The 14,020-nt window shown below is 25.2% G+C and overlaps 1 protein-coding gene across 2 annotated transcripts in view; it reads right to left on the bottom strand.

Moving 5' to 3' along the window:
* The window catches only part of LOC136092464 (E3 ubiquitin-protein ligase rnf213-alpha-like), a 164,052-nt gene that overhangs the window by 64,199 nt on the left and 85,833 nt on the right, over positions 1-14,020 (bottom strand). For both annotated transcript variants that reach the window (XM_065820728.1, XM_065820729.1), the window contains 5 exons: positions 11,092-11,307; positions 3,080-3,266; positions 2,681-2,748; positions 2,242-2,509; positions 2,032-2,115 (listed from right to left, as the gene is read on the bottom strand). In XM_065820728.1, the coding sequence (XP_065676800.1) occupies positions 2,032-2,115; positions 2,242-2,509; positions 2,681-2,748; positions 3,080-3,266; positions 11,092-11,307 (823 nt within the window). The remainder of the gene's footprint in view (positions 1-2,031; positions 2,116-2,241; positions 2,510-2,680; positions 2,749-3,079; positions 3,267-11,091; positions 11,308-14,020) is intronic.

Raw genomic sequence — 14,020 nt, 5'->3', positions numbered from 1 at the left:
AAAATAATACTTTTTTGTCCGTTAAGATTTTGTGAATACTTTAAACTGCATTTAATAACTTTCATAATAATCAGCAACACAACCAATGAATTAGGAGATATCTAATAAGTATATACAATGAAAGAAAATTTTCTCCTTTTAAATAAAAGAAAATATTTTACTATATACTTTTATTTTTTGTTTGTCTGTCTTTAAAATGCTATCTTTGCTATATCATGATGGTTTTTATTTCTCTAGTTCTACTATCATAAATTTACTTTGTCTACTGTTAAAATATGGTTTCAACTTAGTAAACTTTATTTGTTTAAAATTTACTATGTTGATCATTAGCTAATAGTTTAAAAACAAATTAATATGTCGCAATTAAGGTGAAAATAATTTTATTTTTTGGTCAAATTACAAAATTTGTTTGCACCGATAGCTTTTAGGCTTTTGTTATTTTGTGTAACTGTCTTTGCAATAAATGTCTTTTCTTTCAGGTTTTGACTATTTTTAACAATGCTCTAGAAAAATATATATCAGCAACAGGTAAATAGGCTTGTTGTGTTGATATGTAATGTTTTCACTTAGTTTATCATATAATTTTTTTTTCATTTTAGATAAATCTTACAATGCTTTTTCAGCATATTACAGAACAAATAGAGGGCTCACAAGACACATAAGGTGCCCAAATTTAGGGCAAAAGCTCAACCATTACTTTTTTAGATTAATCAGATGACATGTTTGTTCAATGTAGGCTTGAATAGAATCGAAAACTATTGAAAATTGTTATGTTTTGTTAATTTGTTAATAAATGTGTAAATAAAAATATCTTTTATTTTACAAAGCTATTAAGCATTTTTTTCGAAACCACAATTCGTAATGATTCATATCTATGCTAATATCTAACATTTAAGCTTCAAGTTATATAAATGATTAAAAATTTACAGACATACGTTTACCTAAAAATATAGAAATTAGGTTTTAAACTTTCTAAGTAAATTCCTTTTATTAAAAATATATATTATTATTTTGCTATAAATATATATGCAATATTTTAAAAATTTCAAAATTTTTTACACTGAGAGGAGGTCCTAAGCCCTCCAAAATAACACTATAAAAAAATGACAGTAATATAAATAAAACGTATATTTTAACAAAAGCATTTGATTTGATTCAGTGCCCTATAGAAAGCTACAGATAAAACTTGAATGGGATTTCTGGTACATTGTCAAACTGGATTGAAGCATTTCTAAAAAATCGAAGACAAAGAGTTGTCATGGGAGAAATAGTCTCATCTTGGAAAGATAGATTTAGGGGTGTGCCACAGGGCTCTGTTATTGGGCCTTTACTATTTATTATTTATATTAATGATTTGCCTGAGAACTTTGTAAATATTTTAAAGATGTATGCCTTGATGCAATAGTATTGTCAAGGGTTGATTGCAAAGCAAGTGTTAACTTATTGCAAAATGACCTAGATAAAGCTGTCAACTGGTCCAACAAATGGCTATTAAAATTTAATTTTGAGAAGTGTTTAACAATTCACTTATAAATGTTCACTTATAAATTAAAATAACTCAAAAAAAAATTATTTTATGCAAAATATACCTTTAAGTAACACTTTCACTAAAAAAGATATTAGTATAGTATTTTCCTCTGACTTAAAATGGAAAAATCAAATAACTTTATGTAAGGCAAATAAAGTTTTAGGTATGTTGAGGAACAAATTTTTAGGTTCAAATAGTAAAAATTAAAAATTAATTTTTAATGTAATTTTTTAATGAAATTTTAAATTTAAATAGATTTTAAATGATATAGCTGTCAAAGATTACACTTGGTACACTCACCGATTTATTGGTCACATTATATAACTATTACTAAAATGAGTTAATTTGCGGTTAAAAGCAACTCGATGTATTGTTTTTTGTATAGTCAGTTAATGTTTTGTCAGTCGATATATTTATTTTTATAGACTGTTCTTATTAATCAATCATACCTATGTTATCATGTCTAAGTTAGAAATCAAAAGTTAAATTTTAATTTTACATACAACTTTATTTTTCAAAATATCAATAGCAAGTTCTTTAAAATCATCCCCTTTTGCAATCTTTAAATCCACAAGCAATGCTATAACCTTAAAAAATATAGAATAAATTATAAAATATTATATTTTAAGTAATGTTTTAAGTGAAAACACACTAAAAAAACTCTCATAAAAAACATAGATTAGAAACATTGAAACAAAGTTTTTAAATAAAACCTTCAACTGTGTTTGCAAATTTATTAGTGTATTCCAGTTGCAACTTTTTTCACCTAACTTTATTTTAAAATTGTTAATAACATTTGACTTGCATTTAAGAACAGTTTTCTCAATTTTTGGCATAACTTCATCCAATGGATCAATACTTTTGTAAAATGTATTTATACAATTGAGTATTTTAGACAAGAGACTGCAGCTCGCATCATTTATATCTATTTTTTCTAATAACACATGCAACATGTTAATAAGCGCCTTAACTAAATGACCTCTAAAAAATCAAAAAATATATATGTATTCTGTGAAGAACTATTAACTAAATTTTGTTTTTATTATATTAAAATTTATTACCAATTATAGCTGTTTACCAGATTTGAAACAAAAAAAAAAAAAAAAAAAACTACATAAAAACAAAAACAAACATAAAGTAATAAAATTAAACCTATTGTAATTTCTTTCATGTAAATTTAATTTTTGTAATTCATTTAAAAAATTTTCACAATCAAAAATCTAAAAATTAAAAATAACATTATATATATATATATATATATATATATATATATATATATATATATATATATATATATATATATATATATATATAAAATATATTTATTATGCTCTATATTATAGTAGTTATTAAAATTTATCTAGTAAAAAATAAAATTACTAATTATAAACTAAATTAATTAATTAGGTAATAAAATTACTAATAAACATTTTAAAAGGACTGAAACAAGAAATTTGAAATGCAAATAAGAAAGGCATTTTACAAAACTTTGTTTTTTTTTAATTCAATTATAAATAGATTTAAACATTTAATTATGTATAATATTAATACCAGATTTGTATATATATTCGACTTCATTTTATAAGTCATCATGTTAACCAAGAGACGTTCACTAAAAACTCCAGTCTTTAACAAAGTAACAAAATGCTTTGATACCGTTTTGTAAGCAATACCTCTCTGAAGCAAAACATCATTCTGTAAGCTCCATTTAATTTGATTTAAATTCTTCAAAGTTTCCCTGAAAAATTAAATAAAGGTTCTTAATAGAAATCAAATACATAAATTCAAAAAAAAATTATTTACTGTTACATAAAAATTTTACATAATTGAATTGAATTTTTTATGTAAAACATAGTGTTATTAATTAATAATTTTATTTATATGGAAAGCCTTTTCATCATCAGAAAAACTTTTATTTTGAACTCTCCAATTGAATTCTTACTGATCAAGATCACTGGCTGATCTTATTTAACAAAGTAAACCTAAAAGAATTTAAAAATACAAAAAAAAAATTGCTAAAAATCAAGGTAAGAAAACTGTTTAAAGCTTATGTTAAAATTATGTAATGTATCTCATAGTTATATATATATAGTCTATAACTAGTATATTATAATATAGTTAAAAAAAAAAAACTAGTATAATAAAGCACTTTATACATTAAGACAATAACAGCCAAAACAAAGATGTTTCTCTAACAAGACTTAATGCACCAATAACTGGAAGGAGATTGGATAACTAGATTTAACTTTGGTTAATATTCATAGTAAATGACTTCCTTTGAGGTTTTTAATCTTATTTGTAATCTACTTTTGAAAAAAAAATGAAATGCCCCTCACTCCTTGCCAGATATCAAATATGCAATGTACTTATTTACCAATATGATCTTAAAGAATTGACCAAAAAAATTTCCCTAAACTGATTTTCCAAAGGAGAATATATATACATATATATGTATATATGCATATAAATATGTATATATATATACATATATATACATATACATATATGTATATACATATATATATATATACATATATATATATATACATATATATATGCATATATATATATATGCATATATATATATATATATATATATATATATATATATATATATATATATATATATATATATATATATATATATATATATATATATATATATATATATATATATATATAAACCAGCCATGGCACAGTGGTTAGAGCGCTTGCTTTAGAAGCAAAAGATCTAGGGTTTAAAATTAGCTCTGGACATTTTTTGCATGATTGGTAAAGAAGGAGGCGTAAACTTTCTAGTTAAATGCTCTTCTGCAGTGCTCTATGACAAGACCATTAAGTCTTCTTGGGGCACCTAAAACAATAATAATTAAAAAAAAGGTCTCTGGAAGCTTTTTTTTTTAAAAAATTAGGCTGAATTTTAGGCATTAGGCAACTTAGACAAAAGCTAATCCAGTTCTGTAGAGCCCATAGGTCTAAAAATATAAATTTTAGTTTTCTGGGATGATTAAAAGAGGTAGATTTAAATTTTGATGAATTCTTTTATTTTTAAGTATATTAAACTATATGGAACCTAACAACTTCTCATAGAAAACAAACAGAGCTTATGTGCTCTGCTTTACCTCTTTTGCACCACTTTGGTATTAATCTTTCTTATAGCATTATAAGTTTTAACAACAAATAGATCATTTGATGATGCATTTACACCAACAGAGATTTTCAGGAACCAAGGCGCATATCAGATAGCAATAAAATACTGGCTTCCTTGATTTTAAGCTTTTCTTGTTTAGTCATGATAATAGGAATTCTTGGGTCATGTAAAGGGTTAAAATATATATTGCATCTGCAAGAAATCTTGCATCATGACATGCCTCTGGTTGATTAAATCAAAAGTTTGGAATATCTGCACCTAGAAAGAATGCAGTAAGTTTACAAACTAATCTATAGTCATTTCTTGGAAAAATCTTAACCTTGCAGGCTCTGAAGTTAACATCAAAAGATTTTTTGGCAACATCATAGAGAATAGAACCAACCTCAAATTTTGAGTCGTCCAATCAAATTTGGTGATATTTTCTCCCATATTAATTTCTCAAAGATATTAGGCCATTGTTTCTTCAACTTAACATCTACTTTCTTAGCCCTTTAGTTTTCTTGCCAATTTGTGCAAACATGTAGAAATAAATGTCTTTCATACATGTGTCTTCAACACATAATCCACAGGGTGGGAATCTTCAAAATATCTGATAAATGCATATTACACCATTGTTTTGGCCAGTGTTGCTGTTTGTGGTATCAGAACAGATGCCTATCACCTGATTTTTATAATAATAATATTCCAACAAGCTGTAAACATGTGCCTGATTACTCCCTTTGATGATGGGCATTGAACTACACCTAAGAGGTCTTCCTTTGTATCATCATTTGGTAATGTTAAACTAATAGCAATTCTTTTAGAGGTTTTGATAATTTTTAACTCAGTGATCATTTGATCTACAAGCTTACTGTCAAAATGAACAATTAGGCATCTTTCTTTATAATGATTTAAGTGTTCAATGTACTTGAATTTTTTTTCATGGAGCAATGATCTTGAAAGTGGAACATTTTCAAGTAAAGACAAAAGTCTGGTCTGACACTAATATTAAACCCTGTGGTGGGAATTGAAGTAAATTTAATTTCTTTTTTCCACACTCACTGTTACATTGATATTTTCTGCAGACTTGTACCTTAAATAATTTGATTTGTTAATACATTTTTTTTTACTTTTAAATTTTGTCATTTGTCTTAATCAATTTAATTTTTAAAACACCTTTATCTGGGTTTTAATTTCAATTTCTTGAACACGATAGTCTTGATCTCCATTTCACTCAGATTCAGCGACTGGTTACATGTTCTTCATCATCATTATTTTCACCTGTTGTCAGAAGGTATTTAATATAAATTGCTTACTTTTGCACAAACTAAATAAGAAATAAAAACAATTAATAACAAAAATATAAGATTAAATTATTTCATAAAAATGGGAATGAATTATTGTTTTATAAAGTACAGTATCTCTGCTTAATATTGACTGCTTGAACTCTTGATACTTATTAAGTTCTTCCAATCTTTCCACTTCAGTTTCATTAAAATGTTTTAAGCATTCCTCTCTATCTATTGGCCCTTTCACACTACAGGCGTAATGTTTATCTGGTGCCAAAGCTAATTCTTTCAGATTTCTGATAATTATAGAACTTTATATCCTCATCTTTAGCAGCACTGCTTCTCATTCTATCAGTGATGATGTCGTTTTCAAAACTTTTGGTTGAGATATCAAAGAACTTGTAGGATTGAGCAATAAATTCTTTTTGAGGTTTTGACAGTTTCTCAAGGCAGCTATCCTAATTCAAAGAAGGTATTTTCATTATCTCTATATACTATTGATGAACTTAATAGTATTGGTAGTGCCCTTTCAAGGGGGTTTTAAAACAGAACTCTTGGCAGCCAATGCAACTATGGTAATGGTGAGAAAGAGTTGCATCATTTTATTTTTTTAAAGAAAATGTGAATGAAAGTGTAAGCATCGAAAACAATATATACAATCGATTGCTAAATTAGCATCTTCTAAGGTTGGTTCTCTTTATTATGCTCGCTATTTTCTCTCTCCTGATTCCATTCTCTACAAATCTCTTATTCGTCCCTGTATGTAATAATGTTGTCATACTTGGGCTGGTTCTTCTAATGATGCTCTTTCTCTTCTAGACAAGGTCCAAAAATGCATTGTAAACATAGTCAGACCTAGTCTATAAGCTTGAGCCTCTTTCCCATCTTCGTAAAGTTGCATCTTTTTCTCTTTTTTACAAATACTATCATGGTTGCTGCTCAAAGGAGCTTTTATCTCTAGTTCCATCAACTAAAACTCATTTTTGCTTGACTCATCATTCATCAAAGTCTCATTCTTTTACTGTATCTGTCCTTGCATGCTCTAAAAACCTTTATTCGTCTAGTTTTTTCCCTGCGCTTTAACTCTTTGGAACTCTCACCCATCTTCATGTTTTCCTGACTCATACAACCTTCAACTTTTCAAGTCTTCTGTCAACCGTTTCCTTGCTCTATAACTTTATTCTTTTTTTCTAGTATCCTTTTTCTAGTACCTTTTTCTAGTATCTTTTTTATAGTATCTTTTTCTAGTATCTTTTTCTAGTATCCTTTATTCTATTTTTCTAGTATTCTTTTATCCCAACCTAATATTGGTTGCTTGCAGCCTTGTTAGGAGTGAATCAGAATAAAATAAAAAAAAAAGCAAATATCTGACTTACATCAACTTCAAATTATAAAATATTAAAACTTATGTAAACATTTATCAAGTTTTACAGTTTTACTTACACTTGAAAAATGCACTGCGGCAACATCTTCTTAATTTTGATCTATAGCATTTATTTCCTTTTTATAAAGTGTTTTATTTATTATATAGTTTTAAAATTTTAAAGAGTAAACTTTTTGAAGCTTGGAAGCAAGACAAGAATATTCTTTAATTGAAGGCACATCAGAGCAAACTAGGTCATTGCTCTTGTGTTTAAGTTTGCACTCTATGATGTTCGAAGGAACTTTATATTTACTGCTGCTCATACTAGTGATAAACTGATAGTATAGTATGCCACCAGTATTGTAATATGTCACCATTTGCAGTAAGTTGTCTGTTAGGTAACTCTCTTAGTAGATATTTTAACAAATAGAAGAAACACCTGCACTTTCGTTTTTTTAATATTTGATTTGATATCTTACTATTTATCATAATCTTTCTGTTTATTCATTCCATTTTTCAGAAACAAGTTAAAATATATATTTATAGTTTCTAAATTGAAATTAATAGATAAATAAAGTATTAGTATACCTAATACTTTACTACAGGTGGTAAACAGATAAAAATAGAAAATAGTTATTAAGGTTAATTTTAAAATAAAAAAAATCTTCATAACTTTTTAACTGTTGGTTACATGTATACTAAAGAGCTATATACTAAAGAGTTTAGTGAGTGTAGAGGGGAAGGGGTGAGGGAGGGGGGAGAAGGGTTTCCATAATAAACAGATTTGGAGGGGTGAGTGTCCATTGTGGACAGGTAAAGAAGGGCATATGACTTATTTTTTTCTTGAAAACTTTTTTTTTTCATGAAAAGTTGTTAGGTTTAATACAGCTAAATTAACTATAGAAAGAAAATATTCTACCACTTCTAATCATCCCAGAAACATTAAATTAATATTTTTCAGCACTACAGAATTGAATTAGCTATTCAGTCTAAATATTTTTTTAAAAAGATGATTTTCCAGATACCTAAATATATATATATATACATACATATAATATATGTATGTATGTTAGACTAGTTGTATTAGACTAGTTATATATATTAAATATATATACATATATATATATATATATATATATATATATATATATATATATATATATATATATATATATATACACACACACATATATATATATATATATATGTATATATATATATATATGTATATATATATATATATATATATATATATATATATATATATATATATATATATATATATATATATATATATATATATATATACACACACACACATATATATATATATATGTATATATATATATATATATATATGTATATATATATATATATATATATATATATATATATATATATATATATATATATATATATATATATATATATATATATATATATATGTATATATATATATATATATATATGTATTAACGCTATTTTACTCAACAATAAATAAAATAAAAAATAACTTTCCACATTATACTTGCATCACTGAAACAGGGTTTACCAACACTTCACTAAAACAAACTACTAACTACACTAAATATTTGAGAAATTGAGGCGAATCAAAGTGAGGTGGTGGAATTATTATTTTTTACAAAAAATGACATAAAACAATATGAAGCAACAAATCAGAATTTGGTAAATACTGATTGGTTGCTTCATATTGTATTATGGAAAAATTGAATGGAACTTAAATGGAAAGAATGAAGGTCAATACAGAGGAAATGGCCAACCATCAGTGATTGAATTCTTAGGCCAATTATATTCAAATTTCATAACACAAGTGTTATGAAATTAAATAAGCCTAAACACCTTAAATTTGGTTATTTGGTTAAGTCTATTAAACAAGAGTCATCAACACCTTATCATCACCATACTAACCTGGGACTTGTTTTAAGGAAACAAAAAATGAAAACCACAAAAAAATACCAAATTTTTATTTAAAAAAATAAAATTTTGCCAATATAAATTTGGAATTCAATCAAATCAATTAAAAAAAGAGTGTAACCAAAAGAATGACAACAAATGTCTTGAAAACTTAAGCTGATAATATCAAAAGATAATAAGTCGTAATATACCAAAAAGAAAATTCAAAAAAAAAGCGAAAAATAGCAACAAAATAAAAAATGGTTCAACAATGATATAAAAAAAGATTTGAATGAAAACTAATCTTCAAATTTCTCCAAACAAGATCTACTTGTTTCTCTCCTTATATTTTAAATGAATACAGTCAAAGTCTAGCATTTCCACAATTGGCATAATACCATAAATATGTAAATTCAGCAATATATCCCTAATTTCCATCAACTTATTCAATTTTTACAAACGCTATTTTGCTCAACAATAAATAGGATGAATTAATTCCATAATAATGGGAAAACAACTTTCCACATTATACTTGTATCACTGAAACAGGGTTTACCAACACTTCACTAACACAAATTAATAACTACACTAAATATATGAGAAATTATGAGATTAATGAGAAATTAAATTAATGAGAAATACTTGTTTCTCTCCTTATATTTTAAATGAATTCAGTCTAAGTCTAGCTTTTCCACAATTGGCAAAATACCATAAATATGTAAATTCAGCAATATATCCCCAATTTCAAAAAAAGGTACCAAACCACTCCTTCTAATTACTGTCCAATATCATTTTTATCATGAATATCAAAAATAATTCAAAAAATTATTCGAGATGACATGATGGAATATTTATTTGCTCACAAATTAATTGCTGAACAGTAACATGAATTTGCCAAACTAAAATCGTGTGTCACAAAACTTCTAGAGACAATTAATTTTATCAGTGACAAATGATTCTATGCAATAACAATATACCTAGACTTCACCATTCCATTGTGTTGATTGTGTTTGATTTCATTGCATTCAATTGTGTAGACCACTGACTACTGCTTCTAAATATCATCAAAAATGGCTTTGATTAGATGTTTTTTGTTAAATGGACTGGAAACTTTTAATCAAATAAAAAACAGCACATAGTATAATATAGGTGAAAATAAATCAAACTGACTTGAGGTGCTCAAAGTGGTGTTCCTCAAGGCGCTGTATTATTACCTTTACTCTTCACTATATAAACAGTATGCATCAACATCAAAAATTAGCATCAACCATCTGCAAATTATTTGCTGATGAAAGTAAACTAATATCAATAATAAAAAATTGCAAAGGCAGAGATTTAATTCAAAATGAGATTGATAAACTAGTAAAATGGTTTAAGACTTGGAAGATTAGCTTCAACAGCAAAAAATGTAAATTTATAGCAAATCATACAGAAAAAAATCAAAAACATAAAAAACAACAGCAAGAAATTCACAATGAAAAACTCCAAAGGAAAAATTGATGAAACAAATTGATGAACGCGACCAACAAGGGTTATCCTCTTCTTTGATTCACTAAAAAGAAACTTTAAAAACTGGAATGAAGAAACCTTAGTCAAACTCTATACAGCATGTATTATACATACATATATACATATATATATATATATATATATATATATATATATATATATATATATATATATATATATATATATATATATATATATATATATATATATATATATATATATATATATATATATATATATATATATATATATATATATATATAAATATATATATATACATATACATACACACATTTTATATATAAATATATTTACTTATTCAGAGTAACATACATTTTAATAAATACTTCAAACCTACTCATAAAATCTGCAACTTATTTTTTCGAAAAAAGTTGGTAAACCACAATTCAAAGCATTTAAACTCTCTAGGTTGCCTTTCAATTTCTGTTGCGACTCAGAGGTGACATGATGTATTAATAATAACGCATAACACCAAACATGAGTTTTTCCAATCGAATAGCTATTTTTCACTAACCAACATTTTAACAAAGAAATTAAAGCATCATGAATAAATCTAAAAAAGTTTAAAACAAAATTATAAATAATAAAATAACAAAAAAACTGATTTATAAATAAATTTATAATGATAATAATAGAAATATTATAAAGCTATTAGAGTAATATTTTAAATCTGAGTTCTTTATCTGAAAAAAAAATCGCACTATTAAAACAAACCAATGTTTAGATTTAATGTTTGTTGCATTAGACAGGATCTTTAATTTTTTAAAACAAAACAGGTTTTTTTCATAAGCGCAAATACACCTTGCCATTGAAATACACCTTGCAATTGCCAGTTTTAACATGCCAACCTGTATCCTAATTCAAATACTGAACCTCTTGATTGGCAAATAGGACTTTTATAAAAGAGATTTCTGAGTAATATAAAATTTTCCTAATCCATTTATATATAAAAACATACACAAATGTAGTGATACATATATGTATCCCAGCAGCCATTAAACCTAAGGTAATGTTGAGAAACATTATGTAAACTGATAAAAAGATGTCATTTATATTTAATGTGAAAATTCCATTTGAATAGTGTTATGTAAAAACGTCTGTAAGTGTAAACGTTAATAGGTTAAGTTTAGTTTTGTATGGAACTAGTATAATACAAGATAAAGATATTCGATATTCTTAAGATATTCGATATTCTAAAGATATTCGAAGAATTTTAGATCTTTGTTGTAAAACTGTTTTATTTTGTATATAAAAAAACAGCAAGAAGCCAAAAAAACTAAAAAATGTTTTTTTGCTTAGTGTGGATTTGAAACCACAAAAACTTTAAGATTTGGCACTAAGGACAGCGCACAAAACCATTGAACTACTGAAGATGCATTGATTTTCAAAATAGATTAAAGTAAAAAACTTTTTATGCTGATGTCATAGTTTAACACATTTTAAGCAGATACTCTGAATAATCGCAACTATATTTCATAGAAATTTATAAACAAATAATTCAAAAACCACTACATTTTATCAACAACAACAAAAAAAGCAAGTATAAAAATTACATTTAAGTAAATTATAATTATATAAAATTTTATTATTAATAGAGGTGAACTATGCAAATGTAAAAAGCAATATTCAAATGTAAAAAAATCCACTTATGTAACATTAAGTACCAACATCTATCTGTGTATACATCAGTAGTAAATAAGTTGAGTTTGCAAATTTAAGGATTATGCATGCATAATAAAAGAATTTTTTTAAACTTTTTTTTAAAACTAATAATAAAAAGTTTCTTTGCTTAACTATTTTGTTTTGAATTTTTGTATTTATGTAAAAATCAACAAGATTAACAAACACAATAAAATTATTTTTACATCGAAAGATTTGAACCTTTGATGACTATTACCTTTCCCATTTGAGCAATTACTGCTAATGTTGAGGCATTAAAAATACTCTATGAAATTTTTTATAGACTTAAATTTCAAAAAACACAGGAAAAAATGCCATGCAATTTTTATGAACTAACATAGAAGACAATTGCTATGTTATATATGTTATCTAGGTATTGCATGATAACTTTTATGAGTCTACTTCACCAATTAGGCTAATCTAAGTAGTAAAGAAATAATTTTTTCCCTTAAAGTAATATCATAAATTCAGACTTCATTCCAGATAAACAAACAGGGTGAGTGTTCTAATAAGCCACAAGTATGCAGAAAGAGTGCATGTTAATTTTTTTTTTTCTCTAAGAGCAGATTTTATATAATTAATTTCTTACCGTTTATTAAAAAATATTGAAGTAAATAAGTATAGAAAAAAGTCAATGCGCAATAGACTTACCAAGAACTGTACTTTACAAGTTTAGACAAGATGTAAGTAATATATATATATATATATATATATATATATATATATATATATATATATATATATATATATATATATATATATATATATATATATATATATAACCAAGAACTATATTTTACTGGTCTAGACAGCTAGTATATATGTAATATGTAATAAATAAATATATATATATATATATATATATATATATATATATATATATATATATATATATATATATATATATATGCGCACGTGCATTAGGGTTATGCCTTTTTTGTGACCACATGTTCCTGCACCATAAATTGATAATTATTTGTAAAAATAGGATTGAAAAAAAATTTAACTTGATTTTCTTATCGAAAAAGGTCACCCACAAACCAAAAATTTAAATTTATCATATATGCAAATAGATAAAATATAAAACAATTTTATTATTGCTATTTTTTAATTTTAATTTTTAAATTGGAGAGTTATTATTTATTTTTTAAGCATTTAACAATTTGTTGTTATAACACTCTAAATTACAAATAAATATAAAAATTATAAACTTAACAATTCTACAAGTACAAAAATCTACTGTATATATAAAAAAAAACATTATGAAGTATTCAGGTTATTAAAGCGATATATACAATTCTTATGCTTTGTTAAACAAAATAAATCTTAACTGAAGATTATCTTTCTTTTTACAGATGTCAAATAGATCTTAAAAACACTTGATTATTCGTTCCGCACAACAATTTGTTTTGGGAAATTTCAGTCTTGATGTTCCTGATTTCAAAAATTTTTTCACTGAGTTTATTGCTTTTTCATGACCGTGAAGCTGCTACATAGCTTCTGATATCACCTGCATTGTACATTTGGTCAGTAAGCCAATGGTCCGTCCATCTGTAAGAGATGAATCAACAAATATTAAGTAGTGA

This window comes from Hydra vulgaris, chromosome 15, assembly GCF_038396675.1.
Source record: "Hydra vulgaris chromosome 15, alternate assembly HydraT2T_AEP".
In the NCBI taxonomy this organism is placed as follows: domain Eukaryota; kingdom Metazoa; phylum Cnidaria; class Hydrozoa; order Anthoathecata; family Hydridae; genus Hydra; species Hydra vulgaris.
The sequence above is the reverse complement of the archived record's forward strand: the minus strand, read 5'-3'. Positions and strand labels throughout refer to the sequence as shown.